Source organism: Trachemys scripta, chromosome 10 (genome assembly GCF_013100865.1).
Source record: "Trachemys scripta elegans isolate TJP31775 chromosome 10, CAS_Tse_1.0, whole genome shotgun sequence".
NCBI classification, from domain to species: domain Eukaryota; kingdom Metazoa; phylum Chordata; order Testudines; family Emydidae; genus Trachemys; species Trachemys scripta.
Window position 1 is genome coordinate 50,840,459 of NC_048307.1, and position 12,431 is coordinate 50,852,889.

A 12,431-nucleotide genomic window follows, 5' to 3' on the forward strand; every position below is an offset into this window, starting at 1 on the left:
CCATCCTGCCTCTCTCTTCTCAGTCTCCTTCTCTAAAATTCCTAGTGTTTTTGAAGTTTTTGAAGTAAATTGCATTTACTAACTCCTGCTCAAATCAGTTAAACTTAGATACAACATACAGGGAACAAAAAGGAGAGAGAAAGTAACGAGAGTGATATAATAACTTATTACAGTGTACAGCACATAGCGTAATGTGATCCCTGATTTGGCCTCTTGACATTACCGTAATATAAATAACAACAGATTACCAAGGCATAGGTGAGGATCTAGATAAGAGGAAACATGCATTACAAGTGACTACTTTTGGAGGATATGGACATTAACACAACAGTAATTCTTGGTATATACATAGAGCTTTTTATCCTCAAAGCTCCTTATACAAACTTTAAGATACCAATAAAGAAGACAGTAAAAATCAGACTGTGGACAGAGTTACCTTCTATACATGTAAGAAGTTCAGCAATTAAAATAGATTAAGAGGCACAGTGATTTGGCAATACATTTGGCCTTCTGGGCAGTAATCAGAGAGCAATAATCTATCATTCATTCTCTCTGTCCTTAAAGGGTAGGCAAGCTCTCCTTCCCCCACTCCCTGATTCATGACTCTTCACTGTATATCCCACAATACATAACATTTTCTACCCTTCATATACTGTTACCGGATGTGAACTCTCCAAACAGTAACAATGACAGGCACAGAGTTCTCTGACTTCCCCTACTACCTCTCAACAGTGTCTTTATTATTGGTACTATTATTTCTCACTGGGCTGATTTAGCCTCCCTTTTAAAATCCTATTAATGTTAATCACAATGAATTCACCATGCTCCTCCTGCAACTTCCTTGGGCTTTCAGAGATCTAGCTGAAAACAGACCACATACAGTCTGGGTTTTGGAGAGGAAATAGTGGAAAATTTGTTCATCCACCACCAACCTTTCCACTAATACAAAAAGTGATCTTAATATTTGGACCATAATTCACTTATGTGAGTTTCATTAGCTGGGCTTCTGGAACACAAACAGTTATCGCTAGCTCTTTCCCAGCCAGCCATCCCTGCCTGCTCCAATGCATCCACTAATGAGAAAGCCATTTAAATGTTAGACAAATGCATAATTCTTGCTCTTATATATTACAGACCTTGTTTATTTACTGGCTTTTCTACTCCCCTCTTGCTTATTTCATATTAGCACATTATGTTTCTTCTTTTCACATGCTTTTACTCTTGCTCTGGTTCTTTAAACAACTGCAAAGGGGGAGGGATCCCCATGCTCATGAAAACTCCACTTTGCAGATCAGATCTGCTGGGTCCTACTGTCTGTCTCTTTCCAGCGATTGAATATCTCCAAGGCTCAGGTTTGCTTTTATCTCTCATGCCTGTGCAACACGGACAGCTGCGCCTATCCTCAGCAGTCTCGACTGAAGAATAGTAATTCACATCCTCTTGTTATTGCCATGAGGAATACACACAGGTTCTTTCTCTTTGTAGTGGTTTCTTTTTCTTTTAACGGTGAGTGTCTTTTTGGATAGAGTTTGTAGAACAATTGTGACATTCAGGGAAAAGGAGGGAGCAATGGGGTTATTGATTTAAAAATGTCTCTAACTTCCAGGGGGATAGTTTACAGTCTTTAGAAAGATGCATTAAATCTGATATTTTAGTGCTATTTTTATCTTGTGTGGTATTAATGAAACCAGGATGTAGCAATGGGAACCTGGATTTAACATAACTCAATAAAAGCCAAAGTCAGTAGGAAACTATGATCACGGAAGAATATTCCTGTAGATGCTGCCTGGATCATCTGTGATAGTGATGGGGATGTGTTTAGAGTGACTGCGAATAGTAAGGAGAGAAGTGTGGCTTAAAATAATGTATCCCACACCTGATTCTACAATTACAAGGCAAATATTTCCTTATGCTTTCTGATTAGTTTTTTCCCCAAAGTACTTGATTAATTGAAAATACTGTTTCAATTAAGTATATGTAAATATATGTTAACACGTTCAATCTTATATTAAGAACATTTACTATAGCCTACCCATATTTTTGTATACAGAATTTAGCCAACACACAGACATACACAAAAATCAGGCAAGAGCATTAGTTTAGTGGTGGTGGTAGATATGAAAGTCTGCTTCCCAAATGACTAACCTTCCCTTATGATCCTTGTTATTTCTGCACCCAGCATTTTCTTACTTTATTCATAAAATGTAGTTTTAAAAAAAAATCTGTTTTGAAACATAATATTTGAAGAGGCCTAGTTTAGATTTAACAAAAAAAGAAATTAAGACAAGCTTTGAACCCTGTAAATGTTTGCTATTGCTTTGCATTAATTTTTTATTGGAAATTAAAACAAACTTTAAAATGAGGCTCCATTAGATGCTACTCTGTATTGGAACAACCAGCATTAATACTATACCACACTATAATTCAGCATATTGCAACAGCAATGGCTTTTACATAAATAAATAATTTTACATAGAATATTTTGAGAAGTAATAACAATGTCAGTAAATAATGTACGAGGAGACAATGGAACATTCTTATTTCTCTTCCCTGACAGTAGGAGAGAATCTGGCAAGTTACCATGGTCCATTTAGTCATTTTGCAGGGGGAAGGCAAGAAAAACAAAAGAAGTTACTCTACACGTGGAACAACATGCCATTTCTAAACACGACTCAACATTTGTTAAAAGGTCTTAAAAGTCAGGAAAACAAAGGAAATGTGATTTATGTTTAGTTTTGCAGTTTAGAAGGTGTTCACAGGGCACTCAACTGTAGCTGCCAACTTTACTCCTTACTTCATTCTGTGGAAATCGATCTGACATGTTTGTTGTCATGTTCTCAAAGTGACCAGCTGTTGAAGGTGGTGAGTAGCTATTTCAATCTAATTTTGCATTATTAATTACTAGATTGTGTAAAAGAGAAACTTTACACTGATTCTTTAATAAAACGTATGATTTTGTTTCTTTTAGTATGAAATACAAAATATCATGGAAGGAATTTGTCGTAGCAAATGAGCTGTGGGAAAAAACGTTGCAGCTGAAAGGTATATTGTAAATTACATACCAGTTTGGGTTTTATTTCATTGTACCGTTGCGTGTCCACTGCTGTTATGACAATTTACACCAGCTGAGGATCTGGCCCTAGCTGTTTTTTCCATTTCTGTTTTCAGTATGTGAAAAAAATATGTCCACCTCCTAATTAGAGCTACTTGATTATTCTTGTTACAATTGTTTGTCCAAAAGCATCTGTCTACTCAAATGCAACATTTTTGTTGGTTACTGCCATTTGGAAAACATTTTGTCAAGGAAAGAAGCACTTAAAAAAAACAAGGTTTGAAATACATTGCCATGGACATTGTGAAATATATAGGACCTTGTTCACTTGGCTACTTTGTTTTCATTAGGCGCCATCTAATTAATATGTAGTTTGGCAAACAGAAAGTAGATTATAAAAACAGCTCAGGAACAAAAATAATTTTTAGACACTATTTGCAGACAGTTTGATCCTGAAATCTTTAAGTCAATGCACTGGTGACATCTAGTGGCATCCTATCTGTGCATCTGAATGATGATGAATTGTCATTTAAAGCTAGACGTGAACGGATAATTCATAAGAATCATTTATTCAAAAAGTTCCTTCTCATTACTTGCTTGTGACTTGCCCAGGAGCAAGGATAGTTTCTTAAACGTACTCATTATTTGAAAATATTTGCATAAGAATTTCTCAAAATAATTCTTAGCCTGTAACTTATTTGTGAACAATTCATTGCAAATATTTGATATTCCAAATATGAGCTGTTCTGATTGGACTCAAGTCCCATGGGATGTTTTGATTTCCTACTTGGAAGCAGATGAGGTTTAGAATCAGATTTCCAATGGAGAATACTCATGAACACAAATTCAAAATTCACCTTCTGCAAATATTCTGCAGTATTCATTTACCATTGGCCATTCAAGCAGATATTGCAGGGAGTAAACTCATTTGCTAGAATAATCTCAGACGGGTGTAAACCCTAATATCGTGAATTAACAAAGATATAAGCACTGAAATCTGTTAGCAGAGGTCACTCAGCTCCATTTAATTCATACCAAACTGCACTCCATTTCTATCTGTCTTTCTTATGCAAAGAAGCTAGAGCACTGGGTTTGTTGCTAAGACTATTTATACATCGAAGTTACCTCACTGATTTTAAAACATTATCTTTGTGTTTAAACAGAGATACTCTTTTCAACCACCTCAAGACATCACCTCTAATAAACACACAATTAAAATTAATCACTGGGTCTGTAGTATTTCTCAGTTTCTTCACTATATAGATATTTTTACTCTACATTAGCGAGAAGATATAATAGAAAAGAAAAGAAAGCAAGCCCAGAGTTCAGCATGGATCAGCACAATTCTATTATGTTAGGCCTTTGATGAGGCAGATTTGGATTTAGAAATGCCACATACATTTCATAGTATGAATATGCTATTAAAATCTCATATGGTACTCATATGGTTTTTGACTGAAAACAGAACAAAAACAGCCACCCAGAAGCATTGGTGTGAAAAACTTTTCAAATAGTTTGGAACATTTTTGTGGAGTCTGTTCTGATGTGCAGAGCTACAGTTACTTATTTTTTCTGGTGGTTCATCACATAAGAACCATTATAAAATAGATCCCTCACATGGGAGAAAGAAAACACAGGTTTCAAGATATTCTAACTGAAGATTGTCTAAAATCAATGCTCACAGAAAGGCTTGTGAGAAGGAAGTGATCAAGAGTGTTATATCTGAATAGTGATTTCAAATGTGGACATTACAATTCTCTTTCTGGAGCATATGAGGAAATAACAAAAAGTTGCAACATAAAACATCCACTTTGTACAGTATTCTGGTGCAATCCTGCACCACTGATGTCAATGGGAGAAGGTCATCTGGCACAAAGAGACAGCCTCCACTGTAACATATTAGAGTTGCTTGGATTCATAGGAAATAGAACAGCCTCATTATAATCTATCCACACTGCCCTGCTGCTTCTGATGGACCAAAAGCCAACAGTCTTTATGGCTGATGCCAATATACGTTAGCATCGGTAGGTTAGTGTATTTCAGGAACAGAGCCCTGGATTCAAGCCATGACTGTTTAAAATAAATGTGGCAGTCTTCTCCTACCATGTATCCACCACACAATTGACAGTCTTTGATTAAGAGAGGCCCTGGACAGAGGCAGCAAGGGTGCTGTAGGTCAGGATTGAGATGCTGATTCAGCAAAACACTCAAATGCATGCTTAGTTTAAATATGCACTTAAATCCCACCGATGTATTTGAACTGATTTTCACCAACTTCATAGAATATAAAAAAAGAAAAGCTAGCTAAGTGCTTTGTGACTCTCAAATGAGTCTCAGGATGGAAAAATCTGAATGGTGTCACTGAAAGAGCTTCCCTTTCTGAACTTGTAGTAACACAAGTTGGTTTTCTGTCTCATTACAAAACCTCACTGAGTGGCAATTCTAGGCATAAGGTAGTAGAGAATGCTATATTCTTTGGGTTAGATCCTCAGCAGCTCCAGAGCAGAGAATGAGGAAAGGGAGCAAGGTGGCTTAAAGCCATTGTGCTTACCAATTGCTGGGGCAGCTAGGGACCAGTCTGGCCCTGGGGTAGCTTAGAGCAGTCTAAATTACACTGGCTGGGGATCACTGGAGAATCGGCACTCTAGCCACATATTCTGAGCCCACCCCATACACCAGCTGACAGTCTGGGGGGGCAGATGCAAAGGCAGTTAAACTAGCTGAGGACTCTTCTATTTCAGAGAAATTTCAGGTGCCAGTTTAGTGCAGCTTTACAGCTCTGTTGTAGTGTCAGAGAAGATCAGGGGCCTTACTGAAGGGCACAACCTGGCCTTTCATGTCCATAACATATTAGAAAAAAACACCAAACACAACATTTGCATAACAGAAAAATTACCCTAAAAGCATCCCAGCTGTGAAATTAATCACAGTACAATAAACTTGGTGGAATTTTTCACTGCAGGGCTTTGTGAATATCAGCAGCTAGGAACAGGCAGCTATTAATAATGAGGAAAGGAGGCAAACTGAACAAACTTTTTGACATTCAAAAGAAGAAAATGATACTTTTCTGTACCATTCCCAAGCTGGAGCATGAGCTAGGGGTTAGAGGTGACATGGGTAAGAGTGGGTGGAAGGATGTCAAGGATCATGTGCCTAATTCCAGATAGTATGTTGGCTTTTGTTCTGTTACTGACTCACTCTTTGACCTTGAGTGTGTCATTTCAGTGCAGTTCTCACTGAAATCAATGGGAGTTTCACTCAACTGAAACGTGCTGTAGAAAGGCTAGGTATGATCATCATCATCTTCTTCATTAACTTTATTATTCTGTGTCTACCCAGAAAGCAGTCAATTGCCAGAATATGTAACTCAGCCCTAGGGAAGAGAAACACCAGTGGGAGCGGCCCATCACTTCCACAAGAAGAAAGGAGAGAATTGTGGTTTGTTGCCAAAGAGGTGATGTTATATGTAATAGTTCATTAATAGTAATGAACAAGAAAAAACGGCTTTACTATTGCATGTTATAATCTGAGTTCCTTAAGAACAGCAGTGGAACATCAAGGCTCTTCTGGATGAGAACAAGTCACACCTTTTCCGTACCCATTTGAAGCTGTCCCAGCATGCACTGGAGTAACGGATGAAAGGGCAGCATGCTAACGATTTTGATGTATGTTTTCAATTTTCCATTTTGGTGAAATAGTATAGGGCTTGCATTTGTTACTGTTGCTGCTGTGACTGAGACTAAAGAGACAGACACAGGAATGAACTGCTAACTCAGCTTTTTACCATCTGCATTAGATAATGAGGTCTTGTGAAACATTTTGAATGACTGTTACTCTTATCCTATACATTTCTGTAGAAATGGATACCATGACATACAGAGTAATAACTCAACAGTAAATAAAAATCTTTTCCCACCTGGCTGCTACTTGTCTAGAAGTTCTTGACCTGAGCAATTCAGTCTGAATTATTTTGATCACATTTGGTAACTGATCATATGGTTGTCTCTTGTTATGACAGTATTTTCAGAGCTGGAGAGCTACAGAACACACACTGAGTGGTCATTGCAACAGACATCATCTCAAAGCGGCACTTCTAGTTCATAAAGTAAGCAAGATGTTAAATGACAAGCAGAGCTTTTTCTAAAGGGTAGGGGAAATCTCCACTTTTTTTCAGTGATCTTGAAGATCCTATGCAGTATATTGCATCTGCCTTGAATTCAGGTCTAAGCTGGTTCCCCTAACCAAATGGACATGTTCAAAAGTGTTCTTATATGGAATTCCTAGTTCAGGCATACTGTGAGCCCAATATAAAGATTAATAAATTGTCTACATTGTTAACACGCTGCATATGGGATACTCAAGTTGGCTCTTGAACGCCCCATCACCAGATTGTAGTGACTACTATGTCAAATCCATGGCCCATATGTGAGCCCTAACTTACATACCCACATGTCCCATGAGCCAAACTGTCCTCTCACTTACAATGGTACATCCTCAATGTGGTAGCAACAACATAAATATGAAGATAATTTGGCATCTTGTCTTTTTATAGCTATTACACCTTTAAATCACCAGAGGCTACACAAATCACCAAAGGAGGTATAATTTCTTTTTCTTAGGGCTCTGTGGAAAAAAAATCCTACTTGATGAAGACACCAACTTTTCACTGGATTTTCAGAGAGTGAAAAATGTAGTACCTGTATGAAACACCTCGTTGCTGTCAACACCATTGACTGTTGGGAATTCCAATGTTTGAGACTGCAATGCCATCTTAGGCAGTCTGCTGGCTGAAAAGACATCATACACCACTCTACCAACCCCATTTGGGTGTGAGTGACCCACCAGACTGGCAAAGTAGGATCTGAGGCATGGAAAAAACACTGCCCTAGAAGACTAATGGCTTACCAGAGATTTTTTCCTCTTTGGGTCAATGCTAATCAGGTTGGATCTGAATAATTTTTTTTTAACTGGCAAAAAGAATGTTGTGAGCATAGGATGTTGACATTTCTGCAGTTTTTGCTTTTGTAAAATTTCACAAATCTCTCTCTTTTCACAGTGGAAAATATGCAAAGCGAATACTTTGCGTTTTGCTTAGCTTCATCTTTTCAAACACAGGCACTGATCACTGCTTGTTCTATATCACATCTTCTCCCATGGAAACATCAGTAAACTAATTAAAGGTGTGAGGTTAAGCTAGTGAATGTGCGCCAGGGACATATTTGCAGAGAGAGATGGCATACATTTCTGTCATGCATTGTGTAAATTTGCTACGCCATCAATGCCTTGTTAGATGCTGGTTCTTAAGGGAATGAGCAACGCTAATATTCACCTCAACCTCTCCTGAAAGCTTTAATAGATCCTGCTCTTAGATGTGAAAGTGTTTGGTTGACTATATCCTACATTTTCCTCATTTAAATCAGAAGCAGAAATGCTGAAAGGCTCTTCTTGTAGCATTTCTAACCTCGGTATAATCCAAACATACCAGGATTCTCAAGAGAAAGCCTGTTCTCAAGAGATTTTAGCCCAATTCTAGGTCAAATTAAGCAACTCTTCAGATATAAGCAACTCAACCACTTAGAAGATTATTGGATACAAGCTTTCTGATGTCTGGTCCTATTTGGGTTTTACTGACATACTACTGTGTATTGAACATGCTACCCTAATGTATTATAAATGTGAAATATTTGTAATGCTTAATGGTTTTTACTGCACATAACTGCTTTGCAATGACAATGTTTTTAGGAATATTGGAAATGGGGGTGAAGAGCGTGTAAATGGGAGAAATATTACTCAGGGTCAGATTATCTCCCCCTCTCCCCAAATTTTTTTGGGGATAGAGTTACTTGCTTATTTGGAAGGGGAGAAGATATTTACATTACTGATATTTCTATCCCCTGGACCAGAATGTCTTCTCATTCACACCAGTATAAATTAGAAAGTAACTCCATTTACATCAGTCAGTGGAGTCACACCAGTTCAACAGAGTTACTCTGTAACTAGGAAAAGAATCTAGCCCTTATATAAATTGCCTGCTTCCTGTAGAGGATGTGTATCCCTATGGGAAGCTGCTGGGTCTATAACAGCAACAATGTTGATCTTTTAGGTCCAAATTCTGCTCAGAATTATACCACTGAAGTCAATGGAATTTCTCCAGATTTACACTTGTGTAACTAAAAGCAGAATTTGCCTCTTAATCTATTATGTTGTCAACAGTAGTTTGCAGAGGACAACACTGGGAGCTGGGAGAACATATGCAAGAGCCTAATAATAGATTTCATTATCTCTGGAGTTGTGCCATAGACTACATCAACTAATAGAAAATGTTCTGGGTTGCTTGATAACCTGGAATCCCTAGGATGTTATATTTTACAGTCACTTAAATAACTGGTCACGTAGAATTTTAAAGTGTTAATATTATGGCTACTCCATAGCTCAGTTTTTGTTTCCAAGTGTCCAAAGGCCCAAGTCTAGGATAGTGCTTTTGGTTCTGCTATACTTCAGCAAAATAGTCTAGAACCAGAAATATATAGTGCTCTTTAATCATTTGAAAACCTTTCTACAGTTTATCTCCAGACTCTTCCCTATACATAGCACTCTCTTTTCCTACCATACATGTGCCTGGGATTCCTCCCCTTCATCTGCGAGGACAGTCAAAGGGGAGATTTTCAAGTCACAAATGGGATTGGAGATCTGTCTTCTGTGTCTTCAAAAATCTCTTCCTAAAATATGAAAAAGGACTTCCAATTTCTATTTCACACCATACCACAGAGAGTACCTATTGGTTTCGTGCTGCAGTGATGAAGAAACAGTTTCCAGTTTTAACATGAAAAGCAAAGGAGTAAATTCTGCCTTGATTTATGCCTTGTCCAACAAAGCTGACTTCAGTAGACCAGAATTTGTCCCAAAGGGCTTTCATAATAAACCCAGATCTTTCTGTTTCACATTCAATTAGAGTCTTTCAAAAATCTAGAGCTTTTCTTATTTAATTTGAATGAGGATTCTGTGCTGCAATGCTCGCTTCATAATGTAATCTCTTCTTCATTCTGGGATCTTGTTCTGTGCTGTTTTACAGGAAGCGACGCGGCAGATGCTGAGGAGAAGCTAATGAACCACCTACTGAGCCCTGCCAGGTATAATAAGTTAATTCGCCCTGCTGTCAACTCCTCGCAGTTGGTATCTATAGAATTGCAGGTTTCCCTGGCACAGCTAATCAGTGTGGTAAGTTTGAATAAAATGTGCCTTTTCATTCATTACTATTTGTACAGAACTTTGAAGAGGTAGCTCACTCCGTAGGTGACAGACTCTCTCTGTTGTTATATGGTTTCTATAATCGTAAGTGATATGGGCAGATACATATATTTTATTATCTATTTGTCCCTCAGGCAATATTCAGAATGTATAAGTATAACCTTTATTCGAGCAAAAGGAGATCTATTTATTCCTAAACTATAAAATACTGAAAAATACAGAGCCAGAGCCTTAGCTGACACAATCTGGCATAGTTCCATCAACTTCAATAGAGCTACACCAATTTACATCAGATGAGGATCTTCTCCATAATGTGTATAATGATAAATTATCTTTTGCTGTGTACAGTGAAAAAATGTGGTATGGTCTGAGCACAGAAGTGAGGGCCAGGAACTCCTGTCCAAGAGCTCTGAATCTCTGTGGGGTCTAGACCAAATCACTTAGGAAAGGACTTACCCAATCCCTATTTAGGACAGCAGTTAGCTATATGCTTAACTTTTGCATTAGCTTTAGTCTTATTAACTTAATAGTTCAAACACATTCTTAAAATTAAATATGTGCCTATAATGGTCCTCACTCAGGGGTTGGTTGGTCAGGTAGTATCACCTAGTGGTCAAGGCTAAGGCCCATGACCTGCAGAGGGGTTGTTTGTAGGGGAGCCCGGGCCCTCGACTTCACTGGGCTCTGACCTAAGGCCCTTTGAGGGCTATCAGTGATCTGACAGCAGAGGCTGCTCTCCCTGGGCCACTTCCTGTCTCCCCGCCTCCCCATCCCCCCGCGATTGTCCCAAGTCACCGTCTGGGCTAAGGCGGCATGAAGGCTGCCAGTTCACCACAAAGCACCTTCTGGTGGTGGCATGCAGCATGGTATCTCCCTTTCTCAGGTGGTAACTGCCTTCTCCCATGGTATGGCCCACCCTCCTGGGCCAGCTCAGTCCAAGGGGCTTTAGTTTCCCTGCTGGGGTAGCCCAAACAAAAAAACTAAGGGAATTACCAAAGTCCAGAGCTCATATGAGGGGGAGAGTGCTTCCCTCTCAGGCTGTCTCTGTGGCAGGTCCTCCCTTCCCTCAAGGAGGGACCTTTGGGCAGCTGTCTTAGGGAGAAATTTCTGCCTTCCTTCTGCTCTCTGCTGGAGAGTCTGCTCTCTTCCTTGGTCTGCCCCAAATTAGCTGATCCCCAGCCTTTTAACTCTTCCTCCAGTTGGAGCATATCCTAGAGGTATGGCAGGGTAGGGCTGTCTAGGTCCAATGTAGGACCTTAACCCCTTGTTGCCCAGGTGGGGTTTGTACACAATGCCTAAGAGCTATTCTAGGGCGGGATGCTGTACCAATAAAGGCAATGGAGGTTTTGTTATTGACTGCAGTGGGAAGAGCATCTGGCCCATAAATAGGGATGATGTCTTGAACTCTGCCACAGTCTCCCGAGCTGTAAAATGGGATAGGAGTGACCTGCCATGATTTTTGTAATGATGAACTAGTGATTAATTATAAAGTACTCTGAAGTTGGAAAGTGACATATATTTCTAATTTTGATATAAGAGAGGAAGGAGAAAGACACCGATGGAAGTGACAGGAAGCTGCATGAATGGATGCGCTTGAATATACGGAATTCCTTACCCAACAGATATTGTAATATAAACAAAGGGATTGTAGGTCCGATGTTCCCCTCTGCTGGGAGATTCCATCTGGACATATTGAGAGATTTCCCTTCCAGAGTGTCCCCATGGTCCTCCCACAAGGAATAAAGGGTGCAGACTCACAGAGTAGGGGGAAGCATGGTCTGCAAACCCCACAGAACCCAGGAGCAACAGGGTAAACAGTAACAGAGGGTCCTGTGGCACCTTTGAGACTAACAGAAGTATTGGGAGCATAAGCTTTCGTGGGTAAGAACCTCACTTCTTCAGATGCAAGACTGAAGAAGTGAGGTTCTTACCCACGAAAGCTTATGCTCCCAATACTTCTGTTAGTCTCAAAGGTGCCACAGGACCCTCTGTTACTGTTTACCCTGTTGCTCCTGGGTTCTGTGGGGTTTGCAGACCATGCTTCCCCCTACTCTGTGAGTCTGCACCCTTTATTCCTTGTGGGAGGACCATGGGGACACTCTGGAAGGGAAATCTCTCAATATGTCCAGAT

The 12,431-nt window shown here is 39.4% G+C and overlaps 1 protein-coding gene and 1 long non-coding RNA gene across 2 annotated transcripts in view; both read left to right on the plus strand.

The window, feature by feature from the left end:
- The first annotated feature begins 1,340 nt into the window (after nt 1-1,340).
- The window catches only part of CHRNB4 (cholinergic receptor nicotinic beta 4 subunit), a 25,105-nt gene continuing 14,014 nt past the window's right edge, over nt 1,341-12,431 (plus strand). The window contains exons 1-2 of the mRNA XM_034784942.1: nt 1,341-1,506; nt 10,125-10,270. Coding sequence (XP_034640833.1) covers nt 1,452-1,506; nt 10,125-10,270 — 201 coding nt within the window. The 5' untranslated portion in view covers nt 1,341-1,451. The remainder of the gene's footprint in view (nt 1,507-10,124; nt 10,271-12,431) is intronic.
- LOC117884510 lies at nt 2,470-6,963 on the plus strand. Its single transcript, XR_004647572.1, has 3 exons — nt 2,470-2,862; nt 2,969-3,042; nt 6,392-6,963. It is a non-coding gene; the product is annotated as an uncharacterized LOC117884510 (long non-coding RNA).